The sequence below is a fragment of the Rhinolophus ferrumequinum genome, chromosome 19 (genome assembly GCF_004115265.2).
Source record: "Rhinolophus ferrumequinum isolate MPI-CBG mRhiFer1 chromosome 19, mRhiFer1_v1.p, whole genome shotgun sequence".
Taxonomy (NCBI): domain Eukaryota; kingdom Metazoa; phylum Chordata; class Mammalia; order Chiroptera; family Rhinolophidae; genus Rhinolophus; species Rhinolophus ferrumequinum.
This window is the reverse complement of record NC_046302.1, coordinates 60,103,598-60,125,292: the sequence shown is the minus strand read 5'-3', so window position 1 is coordinate 60,125,292 and position 21,695 is coordinate 60,103,598. Positions and strand designations below refer to the sequence as shown.

At 51.8% G+C, this 21,695-nt stretch overlaps 1 protein-coding gene across 5 annotated transcripts in view; it reads right to left on the bottom strand.

Moving 5' to 3' along the window:
• Positions 1-6,410: 6,410 nt before the first annotated feature.
• Positions 6,411-21,695, bottom strand: part of NFATC1 (nuclear factor of activated T cells 1) — a 106,552-nt gene continuing 91,267 nt past the window's right edge. For all 5 annotated transcript variants that reach the window (XM_033087400.1, XM_033087403.1, XM_033087404.1 and 2 more), the window contains one exon: positions 6,411-8,209. In XM_033087400.1, the coding sequence (XP_032943291.1) occupies positions 8,160-8,209 (50 nt within the window). In that variant the 3' untranslated portion in view covers positions 6,411-8,159. The remainder of the gene's footprint in view (positions 8,210-21,695) is intronic.

Here is a 21,695-nt window from a genome sequence, read left to right as displayed (position 1 = left end):
TAAGAATTTAAAGACCTAAAAGACACACCATGTTTGTGGATTGATTGGAAGATTCAACATAATAAACATGTCAGTTCTCCCCAAATTGATCTACAGTTTCAACAGAATTCCTATAAACAGCCCAGCAAGGCTTCCTGTAGATGTACACAAGTTTATTCTAAGTGTACATGGACAGACACAGGACCTAGAATAGCTACCACAATTTTGGAAAAGATGGACACGGTGGGAGGAACACGGGAGGAGACTTCCAGATTTCCAGCACAGCCATGTGGACAGCGTGGACGGGCGGAAGGGCTGACACCACGACCAAGGGATCGGAGTGGAGGCCCACACAGAACCCCCACCAATATGTTCAAAAGCAGAAACGTGCCTCTCCAGCAGGTGATGCTGGAGCAACTGGACATGCAAGTGGGAAGTGAAGGTGGACCTAAGTTTCACATCTCATAAAAAATGAAAACAAAATGGATCATGGCTTAAGTGTAAAACACAGACCTATAAAACATTTAGGAAAAACCATGGGAGGAACGCTTCAGGCCGAGGGCTAGGTAGCAACTTCTTAACCTTGACCCCCACAGCACAACCTATCACAGGAAAAATCGAAAGGAAAGTTTCTCTTTCCCAAACATCCTCTTAAGAGCAAGAAATATTTGCAAACCACACATCTGACAGAGAACTTCAAGAATAGACAAAGAACTCTTGAAACTTGACTGTGAAAAAACAAGACAAAACAGTCCCATTAGAAAATGGGCAAAAGACAGGAAGAAGCATTTCACCAAAGAGGATGTGTGGAAAGCAGACAAGCACATCAGCATGTTCAGCACCATTAGCCATCGGGGGTGTAACTCCAGCCACTGCACCCCTATCAGAGGCTAAAATAAAAAGGTAACCATTCCTCCATTGTTAGCAGAAATGTAAAACGGTAGAGCAACTCAGGAAAATAGTTGACTGTTTCAGAAAACAAAACATTCATTTGCTCAATGGCCTGCTTGGGTCATTATCCCAGACAAAAGGAAACTTGTTCATCAGAACCCAAAATGCAAACTTACGTATACCAATATTCACGGCAGCTTTATTCACAGTAGCCCAAAAACTGGGGGAACCCCCAGATTCCTTCAGTGGGTGGACGGTAGGTTGCCGTGGGGCACTAATGAGCCGTCAGCAGGGTTAGGCTGTGGGGCCCCCAACACCTGGGAGACTTAGGAGAAAAGCACTGTGTGAATGCAGCCCATCTCGGAGGCTGTGTGCCGTGGTTCCATTCAGAAGGAACAATGAAACTGCAGGGAACAGATCATGGCTGTGGGGGCCTCCTCATGATGGAACAGTTGTGTCTCTGGATTTTGGTGGTAGTTCCATGAACCTACAATAGAACTACACACACACGTGCACACACGCCCACACGTGCATGTGGAGCTTATGAAACCTGGGTAACACCTATAAACCCTACCAATGTCCATTTCCTGTTTGGGAGAAATGTGGTGAAGGTCCAGGGGGACTTCCTGCACATTTTGTTTGCAACTTCCTATGAAGCGACAATTATTTTAAAATAAAAGGCAAAAAACACCCAGACAAGAGGCTTTTCCATACATACAGAAGCTGAAATAACTCACCACCACCAGACCCGCACTGCACCGGATGTTAAAGAGAGTCGTGCAGGACGCCAGATGGAAATCTCAACCTGCACACACACAGACACACAGTGGGGCCACACAGGGAAGTATGACATATTTATAACGTGTTGTCATTTAACTCTCTTAGAAGACACTTGCTCTTTAAAGCACAGTCACAAGCTGTGGGGCTTGTAACACACTGGAAGGAAGACGTTTGACAGGCGGCCTGGAGCAGCGGAGGCGGACGTGTGCCTGCCCTGGGCAGGGCCCGCTGTCACCTGTGATTTCCTGTCGCTGGAGGGCAGGCTCCAGATGCCACCCGTAGGCCCCAAGCGCCCACTAGTGACACAACAGAAACTGTAGCTAACAGGAGAAAAAGGAGATCACAACGAATACTCAATTTCGCTTCAGAGACGACAGGAGAGGGGTGTGGGGGTAGATGGGCGAATAGAAAACAAATCACAAGACGGTGGATTCAAACCCAAGCACATCAGCAATTCCATGACATGTGATGGTCTGAGACACCCTGGTGAAGAAAGAGGCAGAGATGCTGCACCTGTAAAACACAAGCAGACCAGACGCCGACAAGAAACCCAATGTCTATGTGGAGTCACGGCAGGGCTGAAGTTAGAGACTAAACAAATGCATCCACGCCGATAGTTTGCAGAGGTTAGTATCAGACGGGGTGGCCTTCAGAGCAGAGGGCATTACAGGGTAAAGAAGGCGGTTTCCTCATCAAGGGGCCCATGAATTTGGAGCACGTAGGAGTTCTTGATGACTAAACACGTAACGGCTTCAAAATACATGAGGCAAAAGTGATGGAGTAAGTGGAGTGTGGTCCCCCCAGCGCAGCCGGCAGCACCCCTGCCCCCTGCTCCCACCTCCCGTCACGGAGGCCACCCGCCTCCACCAGCCTGCTCAGCTGGCTGTTCACTTTCCTTGCGAGGAGGTCTCGGCTACTGCACACAAGCTTCTAGAACGTGCCTGGCACAAAGTGCGCCCAGGAAGTGCGTGGAGGGCTGCTGACTCCACTGTACGAACCTCAATTTCTACACAGGTGGAAATGGAGGCTGGGAGAAGGGGCGGGAGAAACTGCCCCGCAGCCAAGCAGGCACCTGCACCCGAGAGAAGGGCTGAGATGGCGCTGGGCCCGGCGCTCCCAAGGGGCTGCTGTCCACACCGGCCATTCTGGCGACATCAGCGCCCAAAGGCTGGTGGGGGACATGGCCTCGTGTGTCCCAGCTACTGTTTTCAGGGCAGTCCTAGCACCTTTCCTCCCTCAGAGGCTCCGAGCTCCCTCTGTCTCCCCGAAAGCCAGCTTTCAGGAAAACACGGGCATTCCCTCACAGCAGGGCAGGCAGCCAAGACCCAAGGGTCCGTGGTCCTTCTCCTGCCCTGCAGCCCAGGGCATTCACTTTCAAATGCTGGGCAGGGTCACACCCCAGCAATGGGTCTGTGAGTCATTCTTAGCTGGGACCTAGGACTTCGCAGCACTAAGCTGGGCCCAGGGCCGTGCTCTGCCTCAGGCAGGACCTGCTCCCACACCTGGGGCTGCAGAGTGAGCAGAGAGATGCTTCCAGGAGGGAAAGACAACACTCGGCTCAGTGTGTGTGGGAGCACATCTGGAAAACGCAGCATTCCAGAGCGTCTAGCGGAGCCGTAGGGTGACAGGGAAGTGGGGACAGTCCCCATGCCAGGTCAGGCTCCAGAATAGGCCAGGCCAGAAGAGACTGAGGACAGGACAGCTGGACCCAGATACAGTCTCATTAGCATTTCCCTCCTTCTTTTTGGAGAAGGGAGGAGATGACCAGGAGCTGCAGCCCCTCTTACAACACTATGGGAGGCAGGGGGGCAGGCAACTCGCTGTGCAGAAGTGGCACCGCCACTGGGAAACCTGTCGTCACACACGGGCTGGTCAAGTAAACCTGGCCACTGTCTGAGACTCTGCACGGTGACTGCGGCTTCATCTGTGGAGGGCCAGAGGCCGCAGTCTGCACCGTGAGCAGGGAGCCGTGGAAACATGCATCCTGACCTGAGACTAAGAGGCCTGGCTTTCACCCAGTGCCTGCCTCTCCTGCATCTGCAACAAGGCTCTTTCCTCCGCTACTTGCATTTGTACGTGTGAAGCAAAAGTGTGCAACCTGGGCTCTGTGGGCAGCACAGGAGTGAGGCAGGTCCTGGGGTCGAGGCCCAGCATCCTGGCAGAAGCCCAGGGCAGGTGCTCCAACAGAAGCAGGCGGGAGGCCGGCGGTGGGGCGGTGGGGTGGGGGCGGGGGCTTCTGCTTGGGCGCAAGTGAACATTTAGTCATCTCGTAGCTAACTTAATTTTTTTTTGGCATAAAGGATTATAAATATGATGAACTTCACATATGTGGTTCCAAATTAGGTTAGTGATCCACTGTCTGTCTTGGGGGAGGTTAATTTAAAGACTGAGCCGGGAAACAGTTCTTCAAAAAGTAAAACACGTAATGGCTGTATCTCCCAGCAACTTCCACCTCAGATGTCACAAAGACTTGTACACAAGTGTTCACAGTAGCCCCGGTCACGAGAGCCGAGAGGGGACAAACTGGCCGATCGCACAACAGGAGGGGCTCAGCCGTAAGAAGGACTGAAGTTCTGAGAAATGGTATCCAGTGGACGAGCCTTGGAATCATGGTGCTCAGTGAAAGGAGCCAGTCACAAAGGCCACGTGTCGTAGGATTCCATGCACACAAAACATGCGGAACAAACAAATCCGTAGACACACAATTACCAGGGGTCAGCAGGGCTGGGGGAGGGCAGCGGGAGGGGCAGCTAACCGTACAGGGTTTCCTTTCGGGGAATGTAAACAGTTTGGAACAAGATAGAGGTGGTGCTTATCCAACACTGTGAATGTCCTAGATGAACTGAATTGTCCACTTTAAAGTGGTTACTTTCATCTTCTGTGTTACCTCAATTTCAAAACAACCTGAGCAAGGACCCCTCTTACACAGAGGAGTGTGATCTCAGCTTCAGCCTCTCTCCTCTTTCTTCCTGTAATATCTCCTCTCCAAATACACCAACCAAATGTATTTATTCTAACACGGAACTCACTTCTAAAGAAATACTGGATTAGAGCTGCACAGACACTGTCTTCGTGACATCGTTGGCTGGGACACTGCAGGGAATGTCACAGGATTGGCAAAAGCAGCTGCTTATTATGGGGTGCCTCCTGGAAGCAGGGTGGGGGCTGTGCAAAGTTGTCCAACCAGCTGGGGACTTTGATGGCTCAGAAGAGACCCCCTTGAGGTGGAGACGGATGCTCAGATGCTCAGACTTTTGCCGAGGCTGCACTTGGTTACAAGGAAAAAGTTGGTGTTTATCAGAACGTTTCCATATCCCAAGTCTGTGACTTCTGAACGGCTGGAATCAGGGGCCCCCGAGCAGTGAGGGTGGGCTGGGATCAGCAGTTCAGACTTGCCCGGGCTCCCTGCTCCGTCTCAGGCAGTTCTGGGGGACAGACCTGTCCTCCAGGTTTCTGCGTGATCACAGGCCATGAGAGGCAAGTGACCCCAACGCTCCAGACATCTTTCTCAGCTTCCTGCCCACCGCCTCCCCCCAACGCAGTCTTAGTTCTGGTCCACATATGTGAGGGCAAAACGCATTACCTCATTAGCAGAGCAGCTGGTAATTTGGGGGTACCTCCTGGAAGCAGGGGTGGGAGGCTGTGCAAAGTTGCTAGAAACACATTGCCGGAAACAAGCTCGTGGTATATTTCCTTATTACTCAAAGTCAACCTAAAAAAAAAAACAAAAACGAAGTAAACAGGGATATTCACAGAAGCCCAAACTCTTGCAGAAACCACCCACCATTTTATAATTTATGTTTTATTTCTGGAGTATAAAATTGTATGGGAATGGGGGAAGTGGGTTTATAAAAAAGTCCAGTGTGTTCTTCAGTGACAAGCCTCGTTCTCCCAGCCCCACCAACGTGCTCTCAGGAGGGGTGGCGGGGGCTCCAGTCCCCTCTGTGTGGGGGACTATTTGGGGCCCAGCATTCCGAATCTGTGACAGGCCCAAATGGGGACGTTGCTGGGTCCTTTCTTCCACAGCCACCACCACACCGTCCCCTTTGTCCCCTTCATCCCCCTGGGGCTCCTGGTACCTGTGGTGGGATGGATGCTTGCTGGCGTAGGGGATCGGGTCTCCCTAGCACCAGACCGCTATCTATAAACAGCTTAGCAAAGCAAACAGGAGTGCTTGCATTTTAAGGGTCCCAAAGGAAAACATTGTTCCTGACAATTCACAACGATAATTACTGGAGAAGTTCCAGGCTTCACACCTGACTCATGAATGACTAGATAACATTTCCCACCTGAGCTGAAGTGGAAGGTCTGGGGCGGGGAGCAGCTTTCAGGAGCAGGCAGACCGCGATGGCGGGCAGCAGAGAGTTTATCCGTCACGTCATCTCGCTAAACTGATGGTCAGATTGCGAGTATGAGTGTGGCAGAAGCCTCTCCAGGTCGTTTGGCTCCATCTCCACACAGCCTGGATGAGCTCTGGAGAGCTCGTCTTTCTGTGCGAGAGCTCCCTCCTCACTCTCACGTTCTGGTCACAGCATCTGGGACTCCATCCTGTCCACTCCCACGACAGGGAACCCACAAGGAGGAGAGAGAAGAGCCCTACAGCAAGACGTACCTTCCTGCTTACTGATCGTCTCAGCGCAGCTCTGCCCTCTGAGCGCTTGTCACGGACGTGTGAGCCCCTGGAGCAGGACGCACGCTGGGCAACGCAGCAGGATTCCCACACATGTAATGAATCACCCACAGACGCAGATTGTCCAGCAAAAAAATATCGCTTTATTGGATCTATTTTCTAACTACAAAGCTAGCTGACACAAATATCAAACGCTTCCTTTCCGTATGACTGTCTACTAAGAGTGTTCCATGCAACGCTACGATGCTAGACGCCAAGGCCTGGGCTGACAGGCAGGAGTGACACCTGCCAGGAGCAGGTCAGATACACACGGGGCCATATCTTCAGTTCTTCACAGTTATGTGCAAATGTTACAAATATGGCTTTCAGACTTTTGTTTCTTTCTGTGAATTAAAAAAGTAAGACATAATCGTACAGGAGAACATTTTAAAAATAGTTCTTTCTGTGGGAGTGCTCTCCCCCACCATCACTTCGTGTTTAATGACGTATAAGTTACAACCTGCCCCCGTGGGCGCACCAGGCAGGTTCCATGACGGGGCGTGACTTCCTAAGGCACAATTATTAGGTTCAACATGTTTTAACTAATCCATGCGTTTTTGGTTATGTGAAACGACAGACCATTACTAGTAATAATGTGCAATAATCTGTTCATTGTACAAAATGCTGTGAAGCTTACACTAGCCTGTCCTTTAACAGTTACTCACCGGAAACCTACCACAGTCGCTGCCTATTGAAACAGTGCTTTTGGTAATCGGGGTCTTAGATGAAGCAGAGTTATAAGGCTTCTGTGAAATAATAATCTTATAGCTGAACAAATATATTACACTCCCTTTGCAACGTTATTTATAGCTCCTTTCCAATTTCGCCATTTGGTGACACAGGGTACTCTGAGCGCACCTCCCCAGGCTTGGAAAGTGCTCTGTTAACTGCACAGCCTGTAGGGGGTGCCGGACCCCGGTGGAAGTAGCTGGGAAGCCAGGTGTGGAGTTGATGATGTCCCCAAATGCATCCGGGTTATTGCTGGTGCGGAAGCCTTTGCTGGACGAAGACTGACTGTCACCACCTGTTACTTATTATTTCTACACAAATACATGCCTATGTATGTACATGCAAATGCAAGACCTGTCCTGTGAGGGACAGGTCCCTTTTCTTGTCCAATAACCTACTTGTGCTATGTTCGAAGCCAGATTAAAAACAAAACCCTAGCATGCTACAATTAACAATCCTATGGTTTTAGTAACACAGGGGAGGGAAGGGTAATACGGAAGAGCTGAGATGACAATTGGAAGATTTCTAAAATGTACTGAACAAGGCAACAAAATTGTATATTACAGCCCAGGAAAGTTAGAAAAAAGTAGGAACTTTGTTAGGTTTTTCTCACAACGCCTAGCTCACCAGTATTCTCTTAATTTATACAAAGGATAAAGCCTCATGATGAAATGTTTTTATAGCTTTACTCCTACAAATACTCTACTGCTAGCTTAATTGTCCGACGCCCTGATGCTGGTCGGGTTACATAAGGCACTTCCAGTACTGAAATCCAGGGGTGCCGAGGGGACGGCGGGGTCAGGCTGCTGGGGGGTCATTCCCATGTGGGTGCCATCAGTCTGTCTCCCCCACTCGCCCCAGCCCCTTTATTTTCTTCTTGAGATGACTTTTCCTTCAGCAGATGGAGTGGTCTTTCCTTCCTTCATTCCTTCATTCCTTTGTGCTTAAAGCGCTACGTCTTTTACGTATAATAGGTCTTCAGTAAGTTGGAACTTCTGAGTGGTACCAGGTGTGTGTTCAGGTGATTCAGTCAGAAGTCTGCATGCTGAGCTCCACTGTCACCCGCCGCGTCGACACCACGCAGCTTCTGAGTGAGCTCCGATGTCGCCAGCTATGAATGGACGTTGGTGCTGGAGAGGTCGTTTCGTATGATTTCATTTACTGCAAGAAAACAAAAACAGAGAAAGCGTTAGGGAGACACTACTGCAAAGAACTGTATGAAAATAACCAGAACCCCGTCAGCCATGCTTTCAGGACGGCCTGCAAAAGGATTGTGCTGGGGGAAAGGCTTCTTCCCGCCTCCCGCCATATCCTCGTGTCCCGAGCCAGCGCGCAGCCGTCCAGAACCTGCAGGTATTGCTCTAGGCCAGAAACACGGCTGGGAATCGGCTTCTGACGCCCACAGAGCGCCAGGTGCACACCCTGGGGTCCTGCGTGCATCTTCTCCAGGCAGGAGACACCGCCAGGGGCGGGGTGGGAAGGGAGGTCATCGGCGCACAGAACCACCCAGCGGCACCCACAGTGGAAACAGCTGTGGGGAGTCCATGCTCAGTGCCCAGCCGTGGCCTCATCATCATGTTGGACGGGGGCGACCGCTGGGCGGTCCGAGCCCCCTCTGGGGGGGTTCTTCCTTCATCTCTGTTTCCTTCTCCACAGCCACTGTCAGCCTGTGATTTTTGGCAGCCAGAGAGGAAATGAGCAAAGGCCATTGTGACCGAGCTGCACAACACCCCTCCCTCCACCCCCCGATGGGCACCCAGATAGGGGAAATGTCAGCAGGGAGGCTGTCACCACGCTCACTTTCCTAACGGAACCTGGAGGCTGGGAACGTGCGCGCACGTCATGGAGCTGCCCGGGCTTCCCTTGGCTGCCCAGATAAACTCCATGTGCTTCTGCCAAGGCCCCGGCCTGTCCAAGGGTGGCTTCCTGAGCAATCAGCTGGCGCACAATCCATCACCCCCACTCCCTTCCCTAAATTCCCTTTCAACATCCCCCCACGATTTTTCAGAATAACAACAATAAAACACAGTTGGGGGAACCAGGAATTGTGTCATGGGAACTGATAATAGAATAGAATGCCCTGGCACAGGTTGAGTCAGGAGCCCGGACAGTAAACGCCAACCCCTGGCTCTTCCCAAAGCGGCCGCCTGGCCCTGGGCCCTGGGCAATGGCATCCACCCTCTGCCCGAGCCCACCTGCTGCCTGGGCGAGGCCGCTTCCAGCCAGCCTGCCTGCAGAGGACCCATACGGACGTTGCCTGACACGTGTACGTGACGTAGCGCCACCTGACAGGCAGCCACATGTCTCTGAAGATGACAAAGAGTGGCTGAGAAACACTGGGGCACAGGGACTCAACGTCACCTAGCAACTCTCCACAGCCACCAGTGGGGCTATCGGGAGGCGCAGGGCTGAGTCTGGCTCGCAGGATGCCACCTGTCTGCTAGTGTGCCAGGCGGTTCTGTAGGCAGCTTTCCTAGGTTCTCCTGGGTACCGCTGGAGGCAGGAAGGCTCTCCTGTCTGTGTGGAGCACAGGCCGCTGTCACCAGCGGCCCCGCGCTTTCACCGTCATTCTACCTTGCGTCTGCCCCAGAGACTCCAAGGCCTCCCGCCGTGCTCTGCTTCCTGGCGGCAGACGGTGCAGGACACCAGGGCAATGTCACCCTTCTCCCCATTCCACTTGTTGACACACTTTCTTTCTTAAGAGGCACGTGTGTAATTTACCTTCTGCAGAACACTGCCACATTAAAGAACCCTTGGACAAAGAAAAATGACAAATTCTGAGTTTCTTCAGGATATTGTGGTGGTAAGGAAAAAGCTTGCTGCAGTGACGGTGGCTGACACCAAGCAGAGCATGTGGAACACAGAGAAAGACAGAGCTTGTGTGCAGAAAGACTGGTTCCCTGTGAGGTGACAGAGACACGTCGGAACAGCACGGACACTCCAGAGCACTGTGCCGTTTACGTTGCACTGACATCAGTCACCATCTCATTTACTCTTAGAACTGATGGTGGGACATGGGCACAGCAGGTCTTCCTTTGCCACGGCAATGTCTGGGCTATTGGGCAGCAAGGGCTGATAGTCAGGAAGGTAAAACCGGGTGCAAAATCAGCCATGTGGCCTCCAAAGCAGAGGAGAGTTCTAGACAGGGACAGTTACGAACAGGATCCTACCTAAAGTGATGAAACCTTCAGTTATACGACACTAAGGCACGGGTTTTACTTCTCATTCTATTATCAAGAACAACTGAAGTCCCAGACTAGAAATCTGATCCTAGTAAGATCAGAGACTGGGTGACTGAAAAGCTTGAGAGGGAATAATGACGAAGACTAAGAGGGAGGCCTGACAGGTAATATAATGGAAAAGGGAGGGAGGCCTGAGGGGGACAGTGATGGAGAGAGCGGAGGTCTGAGAGTTTACCCGAAGGGCAACGGTCGGGGGAGGCGTTAAGCAGAGCAGCTGAGAATCTTCTAGTTCCTCAAGGTTATACAGACCACAGGAAAATAACATCTGTTTGACCAAGTAAAAGGGGAAGAAACTTCAGAAGTGGGCTTCCCCTACTGCCCACGGGGGCACCTGAACCTGGCGGGAGTGCCTGCAGTGGGTGGGAGTGGGGAAATCACTCAGTGTGTCCTGAGTAATCCAGGGCCATGAGGTCCCACCACATGGCTCCTTTGCAACTGGTGCCCAACCCTTCTTTCTGACCCCATTGGGACTGTTGGGACAGGAGAGCTGGAAGGGGCCACTGAGTGAGCAAAACCCCAGTCCATCATCGTGGTCTGGGGTTTCTGATGAACAATGTGTTGGCTAGAAGTGCTGGGTCATCAGATAACACTGTCGTCCAAGCCTGGCAACGTCAAGTTGGGGTCACAACATTTCAGAAATCTTGAGAACTCACTCAAGAACCATCACACATGCACAAACATCCTCTAGCATCTTCCCTAAGTACTGTGGGATTGAGTGGGTCAGGCAGTGGCTGACAGAAAGCCAAGATGTACAAACCACACACTGCAGCGTGGACAACGTCCCACACAACTGTTTACACAACTCAGGCTGGACAACCATAATGCTACACTCTCTTCCATAAATATAGTCTGTGCTGTAATCCAGTCATGAAAGCAAAGAAGGTTCCCATTTCACAGATGGATGAACACATCATGGAAGGGCTGACTAAGGTCAAGTATTTCTTTGATGGCGTGGCTGAGAGCGAAAGCGCTGGACCCTCTTGCCCTGCTCTTCTCCTGGACACGACTTCCTGTCTCTCTTCCATGAGGTCATGGTTCCGAGTCCGTATCAGTCCACAGCCAGTGAGTGTGTGTGGGGGGGCTTCAGGGGTTATTTTCGGGGTGGCTTTCTCTCTTTGATATGGTCATGTCGATGACACCCACGCTTTCCCACAATAACTTCTCTGTGCTGATAGTTTCCATTTCTTATTCAGCTTTTCCACTGACACCAAGGTTTTTCTCTTTATAGAAGTATTTTGAACTGCAGGTAACATGTGACCCTCACGGCTTGTCAGAGACCTGAAAGAGGAACCTTTGCTTTGCTTCACGTCAGATGTCCCTGTAACAGGATGTGGTGAGCTGTTATACCACAATTTAATTTAATAAGAGGGGTTTTTTCCCTTATATTTAATTTTTCTCTAAAATGCTCCTAAGGTGGAAACTATTGTTTTTTTCTAAAACTTATGTGGCAGTTTGAACTCTTGTTCTAATCTGGGATGTGTACGTAGGATGTATGTGTATCACATACACACACCCAAATCCACCTCTGTCTACATATCTGGAATTGAGTGAAAGGGAAATTAGTATTTTTTAAAATACAAAAACTAAAATGTACAAAGAACAGGGATAGCTTTCCTGCTGTGCTTACCTCACCTGTAAATATTAACTATATTCTTCCTAACTGAACAGGAAGCTCTCTTGGCTATTCATAAATCGCTGTGCAAATTAAGGTGAAGCATCCTTTTTAAAGTAAAATGTTTGGCCTTTCATATGATGAGCTTCTTCCTTGGGTCCCTGTTTTGAAGACCTGACATTAAAGCCTCGAGGAGCGATGCAGCCACAAACCCGTCTCCCCGCTCCTGGGTTTCCCTCAGGGGCTGTGTGTGACTGTTCAGGACAGCACCACCCAGAAAGGACTTGGAGTCTGAATACTGTTTGACACGTCACCCTCTCAGTGCCGGCTTGCAGGCAAAGGTCCCCCATTTCTGAGGACACCTAAGGATGTGAGGTCCAGTTCTAAGGGGTGGCCGAGCCCCTGACTCTCCTGATGCCCACGTGACCTGCCTGGCGTCTCGGCACTTTCACAGATGGACTTGGCGTCCTGGCACTGGCCCTGTGAGGAAGGAAAGGCAGGTATCGTCCTCCTGACGGTGGGACATGGCGAGGCCTTGGAAGGCGCACCCAGCGGAACGTGGGCCTTGGCCCCATTGCGGACGGTGAGCTCGCTGAGGCCCACAGCACCTCAGCCACCACCTGTGAACTTCCAGGTTGCACCTGCTAGCTGCGCGGGCAGATCCACGGGACTCGTGCCTTGTTGTGTTCTAGAGCTTACAAGGAAGGCCGTGAGGGACCCAGATGCTTAGCTGGGGTCCCCTGGCTGGTGCTGTGATGGTGGGTGGGCTGCCGCAGGCCTTCCGGTCCCGCTCTTGCTCATACCACCACCACTGTCTCTTTGTCTGTTCTCACCAGCACCCCTGCTCAGCACTCAGACGTGGGGTCTCCAAGGTGAGGAAGGCTGAGGGGCATAGCTAGTGCTTCCTTTTCTGAGGCAGCTTCTCTCAAAAAACCCTAAACATCACACACCCACCTGCCACCACCATGCACACAAAGTATTCTGTTGGAGCTAAAAAACATTTTTTAGTCATTCTCCTGCACTAGCTTTTATGTGCTTTATCTTTTGTTAAAAAGAAAAAGAAGGAAGCGACCAAAGGAACCTCACAGGGTCCGTGCTGTCACCTATTTTCCACTGCACTGTAAGAACGTACACAACGTGTCAGCATTTCCTTTGCTCTGAAACAAACAGCCAAGTGACCGACCTCCTCACAGATCCTTGTGTAGACATCGGTGCACAGAGACCGCTGACATGCTACCAGAACCTTCATTCAGAAATATCAGCAGCTTGGCTCCCAACTCACACTGTTTCACATAAAACAGGCCTGACGCGGGTCAGGTGGATTTCCACCAGTGTTGGCTCGTTTTTCAGAGTCAACCCCTGACTGGCAGCCACCTTCCGAGCAGGCCCTTCCGGGCTTGTAGGGACCGCACTCCATGCGGCCTCCAGGCAGCTGGCAGCATCTGGACAGGGTTCTGCCAGTGCCATTTATCTCACCAGTTCCAAGGCTTTATCACCCACTCTCTGCCCCGCTTCCTGCTCTAGGTGAAGAAGTGCATGGGACTTGAATGAAGTGATAACTGTATCACCTTAAACTGCCAGAGGAAAGAACGGCCATGGAGGAAACGCAGTGTCCTGACATTTGTGGGTGTGGCCCGTAGGTCCTCTGGAGCAGAAGGTGCTATGTGATCAGAATCAAAATATAGATAAACCCCGAGGAAAAGCAACCCCTAAAAAGTGACCAAGTACAAAGGGAACCCCCGGGCGGTGTTTGTCCTTGAAGATGGCCTGACCTTCTCTTGTCCGGGGGCGCCTGGGCCATGTGACACTGTCTCGAGTGGTGATGATGCAACTTGGAGACCAACCAGTCCCAAGGACCCTGGGACTTGCCTACTTTTCCCAGACCTACATTCTCTCTATGCTCATGGCACATCTTTCAAACCATCACTCAGAGATGTGGGAGCCACCTGCCAGCACTGGGGGCCTGTGACCTGCCTTTAGAAGACCTGCCATGAGCTCCATGTGTCCTGAGCTTGTGCTCTCAGAATGGGGCTGGAGGGGTGGGGGCTGTGGGGTCTCATCTTTGAAAACAGGAGGCCTGGCTAAGGTCCTTTCTGCTCTATGAATCGGGATTTCTTCGGTCACTGAACATGGAGAAACAGGTTAGAGTTCTGTGTGCCAGGGAATACGAAACGCAGGTCTCTCGTGGCCTCTTGCCCAGCTCCCTGGGATGGGATTCTTGTTCTTATTTTGAAGACAGGACCAGAGAGGATAGGAGACAGCCAGTCTTCACACAGCAGGTAAACAGAGTCAGGAGTGGGTGGGGCCTCCTGTTGGTGGAATTCCAGGAATGTCGGCAGAGGAGGGGACAGCAGGCTCCACCCTCACACAGCACAACGGCCTCCAGCTTGTTTTCTAAATGGCACAACTGCTCCAATGCCCCGTCAGAGGCTCTAACCATCTGCTTTGATGAAAGATGTGAGCACGTACTAGCACTTTCTGGTGAACTTTCAGTTACTGATTGTCAGAAAAAAAAGAAAATTATCACGCAAGTGAGTGAAAGTCACAGTGATCTGAAGTTAATGCAAAATCTGAGTTCAACCACAAGACACACATATTCTCGCAAAGACACAAATGGTGAACAAGACGGGGTTCATCCTGCTACACTTCCGGTTTCCATGTTTCTTACATGCGCATGCATCCCTTTCATTGTCAGAACAGCTGTAGGTTTTAGGTTAATGCAAACATGAGCTGTGTCTTCATTTCTGTCACAGAATCAACAGCACGATCGGGCCGTCCTCCTTGGACGCATCTGTGAGTGGCAACCAGGCAAAACCATGGCCCTACACCCAGCCCGGCAGTGTTGGGAACCCACCCGAGTTGTGGGTCCTGCGTGTGAGCTCTGAAAAAGGGAGAGCTAGGAGAAGCAGGTGATGGGTCTTTACACAGACAATGATCCTGGTTCTTTAGGAACGGGATTTGGGCTTAGAGAATAAGAAATCCAGTTCAGCAATGTTAACCCAGCCACACTGTTTAATTCTCACTTTTTTAAAAAAAGGTTAAGACAGATAAGGACCATACTTTGCAAAACATATTTGTTGCTTTAGATACATATTAGCTTAATTACATAAAATATTTTTTAAAGCATGTTCCTCATTTTCAATAGTGATATTAGTTCCAATAAGGAAACCAACTGTACTAGGAAGTTTAAAAAATTAACAGTGTTTATTATATCTTTTGCTACTTAGCCAGCTAAGAACTTGCTAAGGGCCCAGAAGGGACACTGTCATTTTTCCTGTTCTTGGTGTTATAACATGCTAAAATGTTGCTTTTCATGAAAAGAACTTTTCTTTAAAGCCATCATTGTCCCTTAAACAAAAGCCACATAGGAAACAACGACGCTCTTAATGACCCCACGGTGGGGTCCACACAGGCGTGAGCTCCCAAGGCCGGTTCCTACGGCAACAACCCTCATAGCATTTACTCCAGCAAAGCTCACAATCAAATCAAACACTGCACATAAGTAAACTGACAGCACAAAAGCAACTGTGACTTCTTACTCCGTTTTCCTCCAAGGGTCAGAAAAATGCTAATCTTTGCAGGGGACAAGTCACCAAAAAGATTTTTATTTTTAAGGGAAAGCAAAAATAGCTTTTGAAGAGTTAAACAAAACAGGAAGGACATTCTTTTCCATTCCTATAACTAGAAGATAATTTTAAAAAGCATCCAGTAACTTTCCCAGAAAGTACACCTTTAGCTAAAGTTAGGATTGTAACCTAGGAGCATATCATTTAGGTGGACACGAGTAAGCCAGAAATACCTCAGGCCGCAGTGTCCTGGAAGGAACAGCTCCTAGGAAGTGTCCGGACGGCTTGCTGTCGCACACTTGACAGCACCTGCCGATTCCTGGACAAGGAAGCCACTTGCTGGCGCTTCACACCCCACTGAGCGGACAGATTTTCACTGCTATGACTTTCCCTGCAGGGGCATGTGGGAGCCACGGGCCCCACATGTGTGGTTTCCGTGGGTTCTGAACGCCCAGCACTCTGTTTTCCACTGGCCGTGTACAATAGACGTGCTGGCGCTTACTAAGGAATCACAGTACCTGGAAACAGCATGACTGAAGCCACGATTTAGAGATGCGAAAGTAGGACGCAGAGAACACGCTTTCGCCCCGCCGTGAGGGCTTATCTGGTCCTGAGAAGAGAGGACCTAGGTGGGGGCCTGAGGAAAGTCAAGCGCTGTCTCTCATGTGGGTTTTTAAATTTCTTGACACAAGGCGACCTCTTAGAAAGTCTGCCATAAATACTCACTCCTTCGCAGGAGGGCACTGGGCCAGTGCCCTCCTACGGGCCCGCCGTGCCCACCGCGGCTCACCTGGCCCGTGCGGCGGCCCCCAGGGCCTCCTAAGTGCCAGCTGGGCCTCTGTAGGCCTGGGGGGTAGAATCAGGGTGTTGGCCAGGAGCCGTCACAGCCCCTGCTGTTTGGAAAGCGCAGACTTGCAACATCACTCAACTCCTGCTTTACTTTCTGATTTTTTTCAAAGATGCTTTGTGAAGCGGTGGAAAATAATACAGTTTCTCAAGTTTCATTAAAAAGTAAGTTCTCGTGTTACCGCGGGTATCCGGGTCCTATTTCAGCCTTCACTTATTTTTATCTTTTTAACCCTAATCAGCTACTGCCACGGGGCCTGCTATTTTTGGAAGGAGAGAATGGGACAGCGGTGGGACTGACTGACAACAAGTCACAGTTTTAATAAAACATGACCCTCCCAATTGGATGTGGGTCTGGCTGATGCACACTGTTCTTACGCGGCACTGCCAGCCATTAAAACAATACTTTTCCTACCTTCGTGCTGCTGCCTTATTTAGCCTGAATCTCCAAATAATGCAAACGCCCCGTGTGGAAACTGCAGGACCCGTGGGGACCGGCAGCCACGTGACCGGGAGGTTCCACAGGCTCATCCTCCTTGCCTCCTGCTCCTGGATGGCAGGGCGTGCTCTCCACACCACCTGCCCTTGCTGTATCTGTGCCAGACGCGCCCTCACTCACACACTGGGATCATTAAACTCCAACAAGCACTTGTCCAGGGCTTTCTTTGTGTCACTAGAAAACACATTCCCCCCCCCCCCCCATTCCTATTTGAACAGAAGTAACAGAATTGAAAATAATAACAATTTCACAAGCTCCTTTCATTAAAATAAGCAAACAAATGGGCCCAGAGAGTGGCTGCTGCGGGTTTGCTCAGGTTGGCCTCCCCCGGTCACTCTGCTGTGGAAATGCCCAATTCTCTCTCTGGCTGTGTGTGCCTGAGACTAGGGGCCTCAAAGTCAGAGGCATAACAAAGCAGCACTTCCTTGTCTGTGGGGCAACGGAGGAGACGGTCCAAGTCCGGGCTGTGAGATGGCCAAATGGCCCCTCAGCCCGACGCCAGCCTCGGCACTGACCAGGCCGGCAGCCTGGCGCCCTGGGAACCACCCCCAGCTGCCAGGTGTTGGTTAGAAGATCCTGCTCGTCGAGGAAGCACAGGAGACGGCTCGAGCCCACCGTTCCTGGGTTCACGGGAAGTGAAACCATACTTTGTAGTCGTTAAACGTGGCTTGGAACGAAATCCTCACTTTACCAAAGAATTACCAGTCATTTTGTTAGGGGTGGTCATCGCATTGCTATCATGGAAGAAAGAGACCACTTAGAACATGTATGCACGCAAGGGACGTGGGATGTCTCAGCAGCAACAGCTAAAGCTCAGCGTCCCACGTCCAGCCTGCTCTCCGGGCATCCACCGGGAGGGGTGAGGCGGGGATGCCAGGGTCCCACACGCTCTGCGGGCCATGCTGGACCTGGCCCCGCGCCACACCCGGGAGCACACTGGGCCGGCCCCGGTTCCTTCAGCCTCTGGGGACCCGCGGATGTGTCACCTGGAGTTGGGAAGGACGCAGGTTCTTGGGCCCCACCAGACCCACTGAATGGGAAACTTTTACAAGATTCCAGGACTCAACTCGCACCCACGTGAGTGTCTGAGATGCCGGGCGCGGGCGGGAGGGACCAGGAGACGCAGAGAAGAGAACTTTTGGTGCCTCAGGAGAAACCTGCCCTTAAAGATCCTTCTCTAGTGCTGCTCACCCTCAAAACATCCCAAACCTCATCCAAATCTTTAAGAAGAAAGTCTGTACTAGCTGTTTAAAAATTGAAAAATAATAAAAAGTGACATTTTGCTTGAGCTTTGAGGATCGTCTACAAGTTCTGAGGAGAGCGGTGGAGAATGACATGGGTACTGGGACAGACGTGGCCCGGGCTGCGGTGCTCACGGAAAGGCAGGCAGGGAAGTGCCTGCTGAGAGCCTCGCTTGGAGAGGCTGGACCCTCACCCGGACGTCTGGGGCCGCCTGCAGCTCTGAGGCTCTCACCTAGGTGGTTACCTGGTGGCTCTCCTGTGGCAGCTGGTGCAGCAGGGCTGAGACAGGGTGACAGCTACGCCCAGCTGCTCGGAGCCAGCGGGCATCTACATGGCAGCCAGGGATTTGGGTTTGAGAAAGGAATTAAGATGATTTGCACAGATTTTCACTTCCATCGTTAAAGAGTTTGCAAGTGACACTGTTTTTAAAGTTATTGATGCAACTTCACACTTGTGATACTGAATTCCTGTGAGGCCACCTCTGTTCCCAGGCGCGGAAACTAAGCAGGGACAGGTCCGCGATGCGGCAGCCCCGTCTGTACCAGCAAGTCCGTATGTCAGTGGCGGCCAACGACTGTGTCCTGGTCTGTCCCCCAGCACACTGGCCTCCATCTCAGCTGCTCCTGTCTTTCCGTGATGAAGAAGTCAGCAAGCCAGGGGGTGGTTCTCACGTCTTCCCATCACGGCCTCACCCCTGCCCCCACCATCACCTGCCACCACCAGCCACCGCCTGCCGTCACAGAGCTCCAGGTACTGCTGCAGCCACAGCCCAGAGGCAGAGAACACCAGTGTCACTTGTCACAGCAAAGGGCACAGAGCAGGATTCTACTCCCGCCAGCTGGTCCTCCTGCTGCTGGTGACCCAGCCAGGGGCAGTTCTGCTCTGGACATGCAGTGCCTGGTCTGGGGGCTCGCAGACACGCGGCCACCCAGTCCCCGCATAAAGGGCAGTTTTCCTCCTTGGTTGGCCGTTGAGAAAAGTCTGAGAGCAAACTGGGAGCTCAGGACATGGCTGGGACACGTGTGCTGGGTCTGGGCTGGCTGTCTCATTTGCGGGTGGTGGGGAACACAGGACTGGCCGCACAGACGTCCTTCTGTCACCTCACAGAAGTGCCTGTCACCCTGTCACCATGGCGTCTTGGGCTGTGCTTATGTCCTGTCACGCCAAGCTCTGGCTTCTTCAGTGCACTGTCACATAGCACGGAGCGTGGCGTCCTCTTTGACTCAGTTTCCAGCTGCAGCCCAGTCTTGGGCGGCCTGAGCTGAAGGAGCCAATGCTGTGTCACCTGCCCACAGCCCTTCAGTCCTCAGTGCAGCCTCCCTGCCACGGACTCGGCCACAGCTGCTAAAGCTCAGGCAAGAGTCCCAGCCACACCTTCTCTGGGCTCCACCCCCCACCCCCACCACCGACTGCCCGAGGCTGCCTTTGCTTCCAACCTCCCACACCAGGGCCCAAGTCATGCTGTCCCCATGTGGGTCCTGAATACAGCCGTCACTGGGCCACGAAAACATGCTCCACCACAGACAGAGGGGCAACTCCAAGACAGAAATCAGGCTTTAAGAGTTCTGCCGTGCGCCCACGGGAGGCCCATCTCTTCACGCCCCTGCCCGGCTGTGTCCAGGTGCACGGAAACCCTCCCCCAAGAGCCTGCCCGTGACACTGCCGCCAGGACACCCACCCTGCTCTCGGCCTCTCCGGGGCCACCCTAGCAAAGGCCATCTGGCACCCGTCTATGCCCAGAGGCGTCTTTGAGGCCCCACTCTTGCAACACGATTCTTCAAATGTCTTGTGGCCTCCCCGCACTAGACTGAGCCCACCTTAGCGTAAAAACCACACCTGTGGGTGTTGAGCCTATTTCTTTATTCTGTAAAGATATGAACAAAAAAATCAGAGAAGGCGTGAAGAAAAATGTGTGCAATAACCACGCTTAAAAATTCCTAATTGGAAAACAGTCGGAAAGAGGGAGAAGCAAAAAGTCCGAAAAACATGGGCAAATGAGACAGGTCCGTGATCTTTAGGGCATATTGACCCTGGAGTGGAAAAACACACCCACGATTGGATTTTTGTATTGATTATCCAATTACGAATCTTTATAGAGGCTGCTCCAGCTCTGCACGTAATGGGCAATTCATCAAAGCGTATTAGATGCCGTGGAAGCTGCCGTCAGGACAAAGGGCCATTACGTTTCTTGTAATTGCACATTGCTGCAGCTTTCGCTGTTTTAATCCAATCAGCGGGACCGGCATGCATGCTCTAATCGACTATGTAATAAGGATATGCCCTGCTGGTCACCAAAACGAGCAGCCTCCTCCAGCCTGTGGTCCCCAAGGCCACGTCTCAGCCCGGGTGGAGGGACCGCGTTGCTAATGGCACTGGCGGGACAGGCAGAACTCACCTGCTCTCCGCCCTGAGCCCAGGCAGCCCACATGGCCAGGACCCGGGCCAGGGTGCGCGGGGCACACCTCCCACAGGAAGGGTCCGGGGAAGTCGCTTTCTGGGGGAATTCTCGCCCAGGGCTCCCAGACGGGACAGCTGTGGAACTCGCGCCAGTGTTACGCTGGCTAGTTACCCACCTGAACGGGGCCGCCAGTTCAGGCACAGAGCGCACAGCCCGTACGTGTTCGCGGTCTGTTTCTCTCCTCGCCTCTCCTGACGCCATCTCTGTCCCGTCAGGGTCACTGTGACCATCGCCCTGTAATTCCCTGCACCCACAAGGCACCATTGGGTGGCACCACGCTGTCATTGTGAATTGTTATCTAAATTACAAACGTTGCTTAGTGCCTAAGCTGCTCTGTTTCAAGGGGTCGGTCCTCTGACCACTTTGTCCTCGCAGCCCTGCCAGGCCAGAACTAAGTGCAAATACAGGCTGCTTCCTGTCCACCCGAGAAAAGTGAATTGATCCCTTCCACGCGTTTCCAGAAGCCCTGGCCTGAGCAGACCCGGGAAGCTGCCTGCAAAGCTGGGGGCTCCGGTCCTCACTGCGCCGACGGTGCTGCTTGACAGCGTTATAACTCGCATAGTGTGTTTGCTGCATTTCTTTCTTTCCATGGGGCTACGAGCTGTCTGCTTGGAAAATTTAGTTTTAATTCCTTCTCTGTTTGTCTAAATTTGGTTTCCAAAATAACCTTAAAATATATTCTCAGAAAAAAGACTGTCTGCAGAAAACCATGCATCTAGATCCTCGTTCACAGCAAACATTCATTCAGACTGGAGACGACTGAGACCATCGTCACACCCGCACTGAAGCCCTGGACAAGGCTGTGGCCCGCTTCTGTAACAAAGTCACACAACCCCAGAGGCCACGGAAGCGGTCCCCAAGCGCTGAAGTCCAGCACCGTCTGACATGCCTCCACAAGCTGTGGGTCACTTGTAATCCCTCCACACACAGAGCACAGGGGCACATTTACCACAACACTCTCAACTCACCAAGCCCTGGTCAAAAGCAGCTCACTGACCTAATCAAAGTGACCAGAACTGCTTTAAGGAGTCCCCAGTGTCTGCGAAGACCCCAGGGAGTGGGGGTGCAAGTACGTCTGCACCCAGCACTCCTCTAACAGGCGAGTGAAACTGGCGGTCACCCAGATGGTCATGATTTTAGGTCGTCCTCCGCTCACTTTCCTGCCGCTTAGTAAGCACTTGG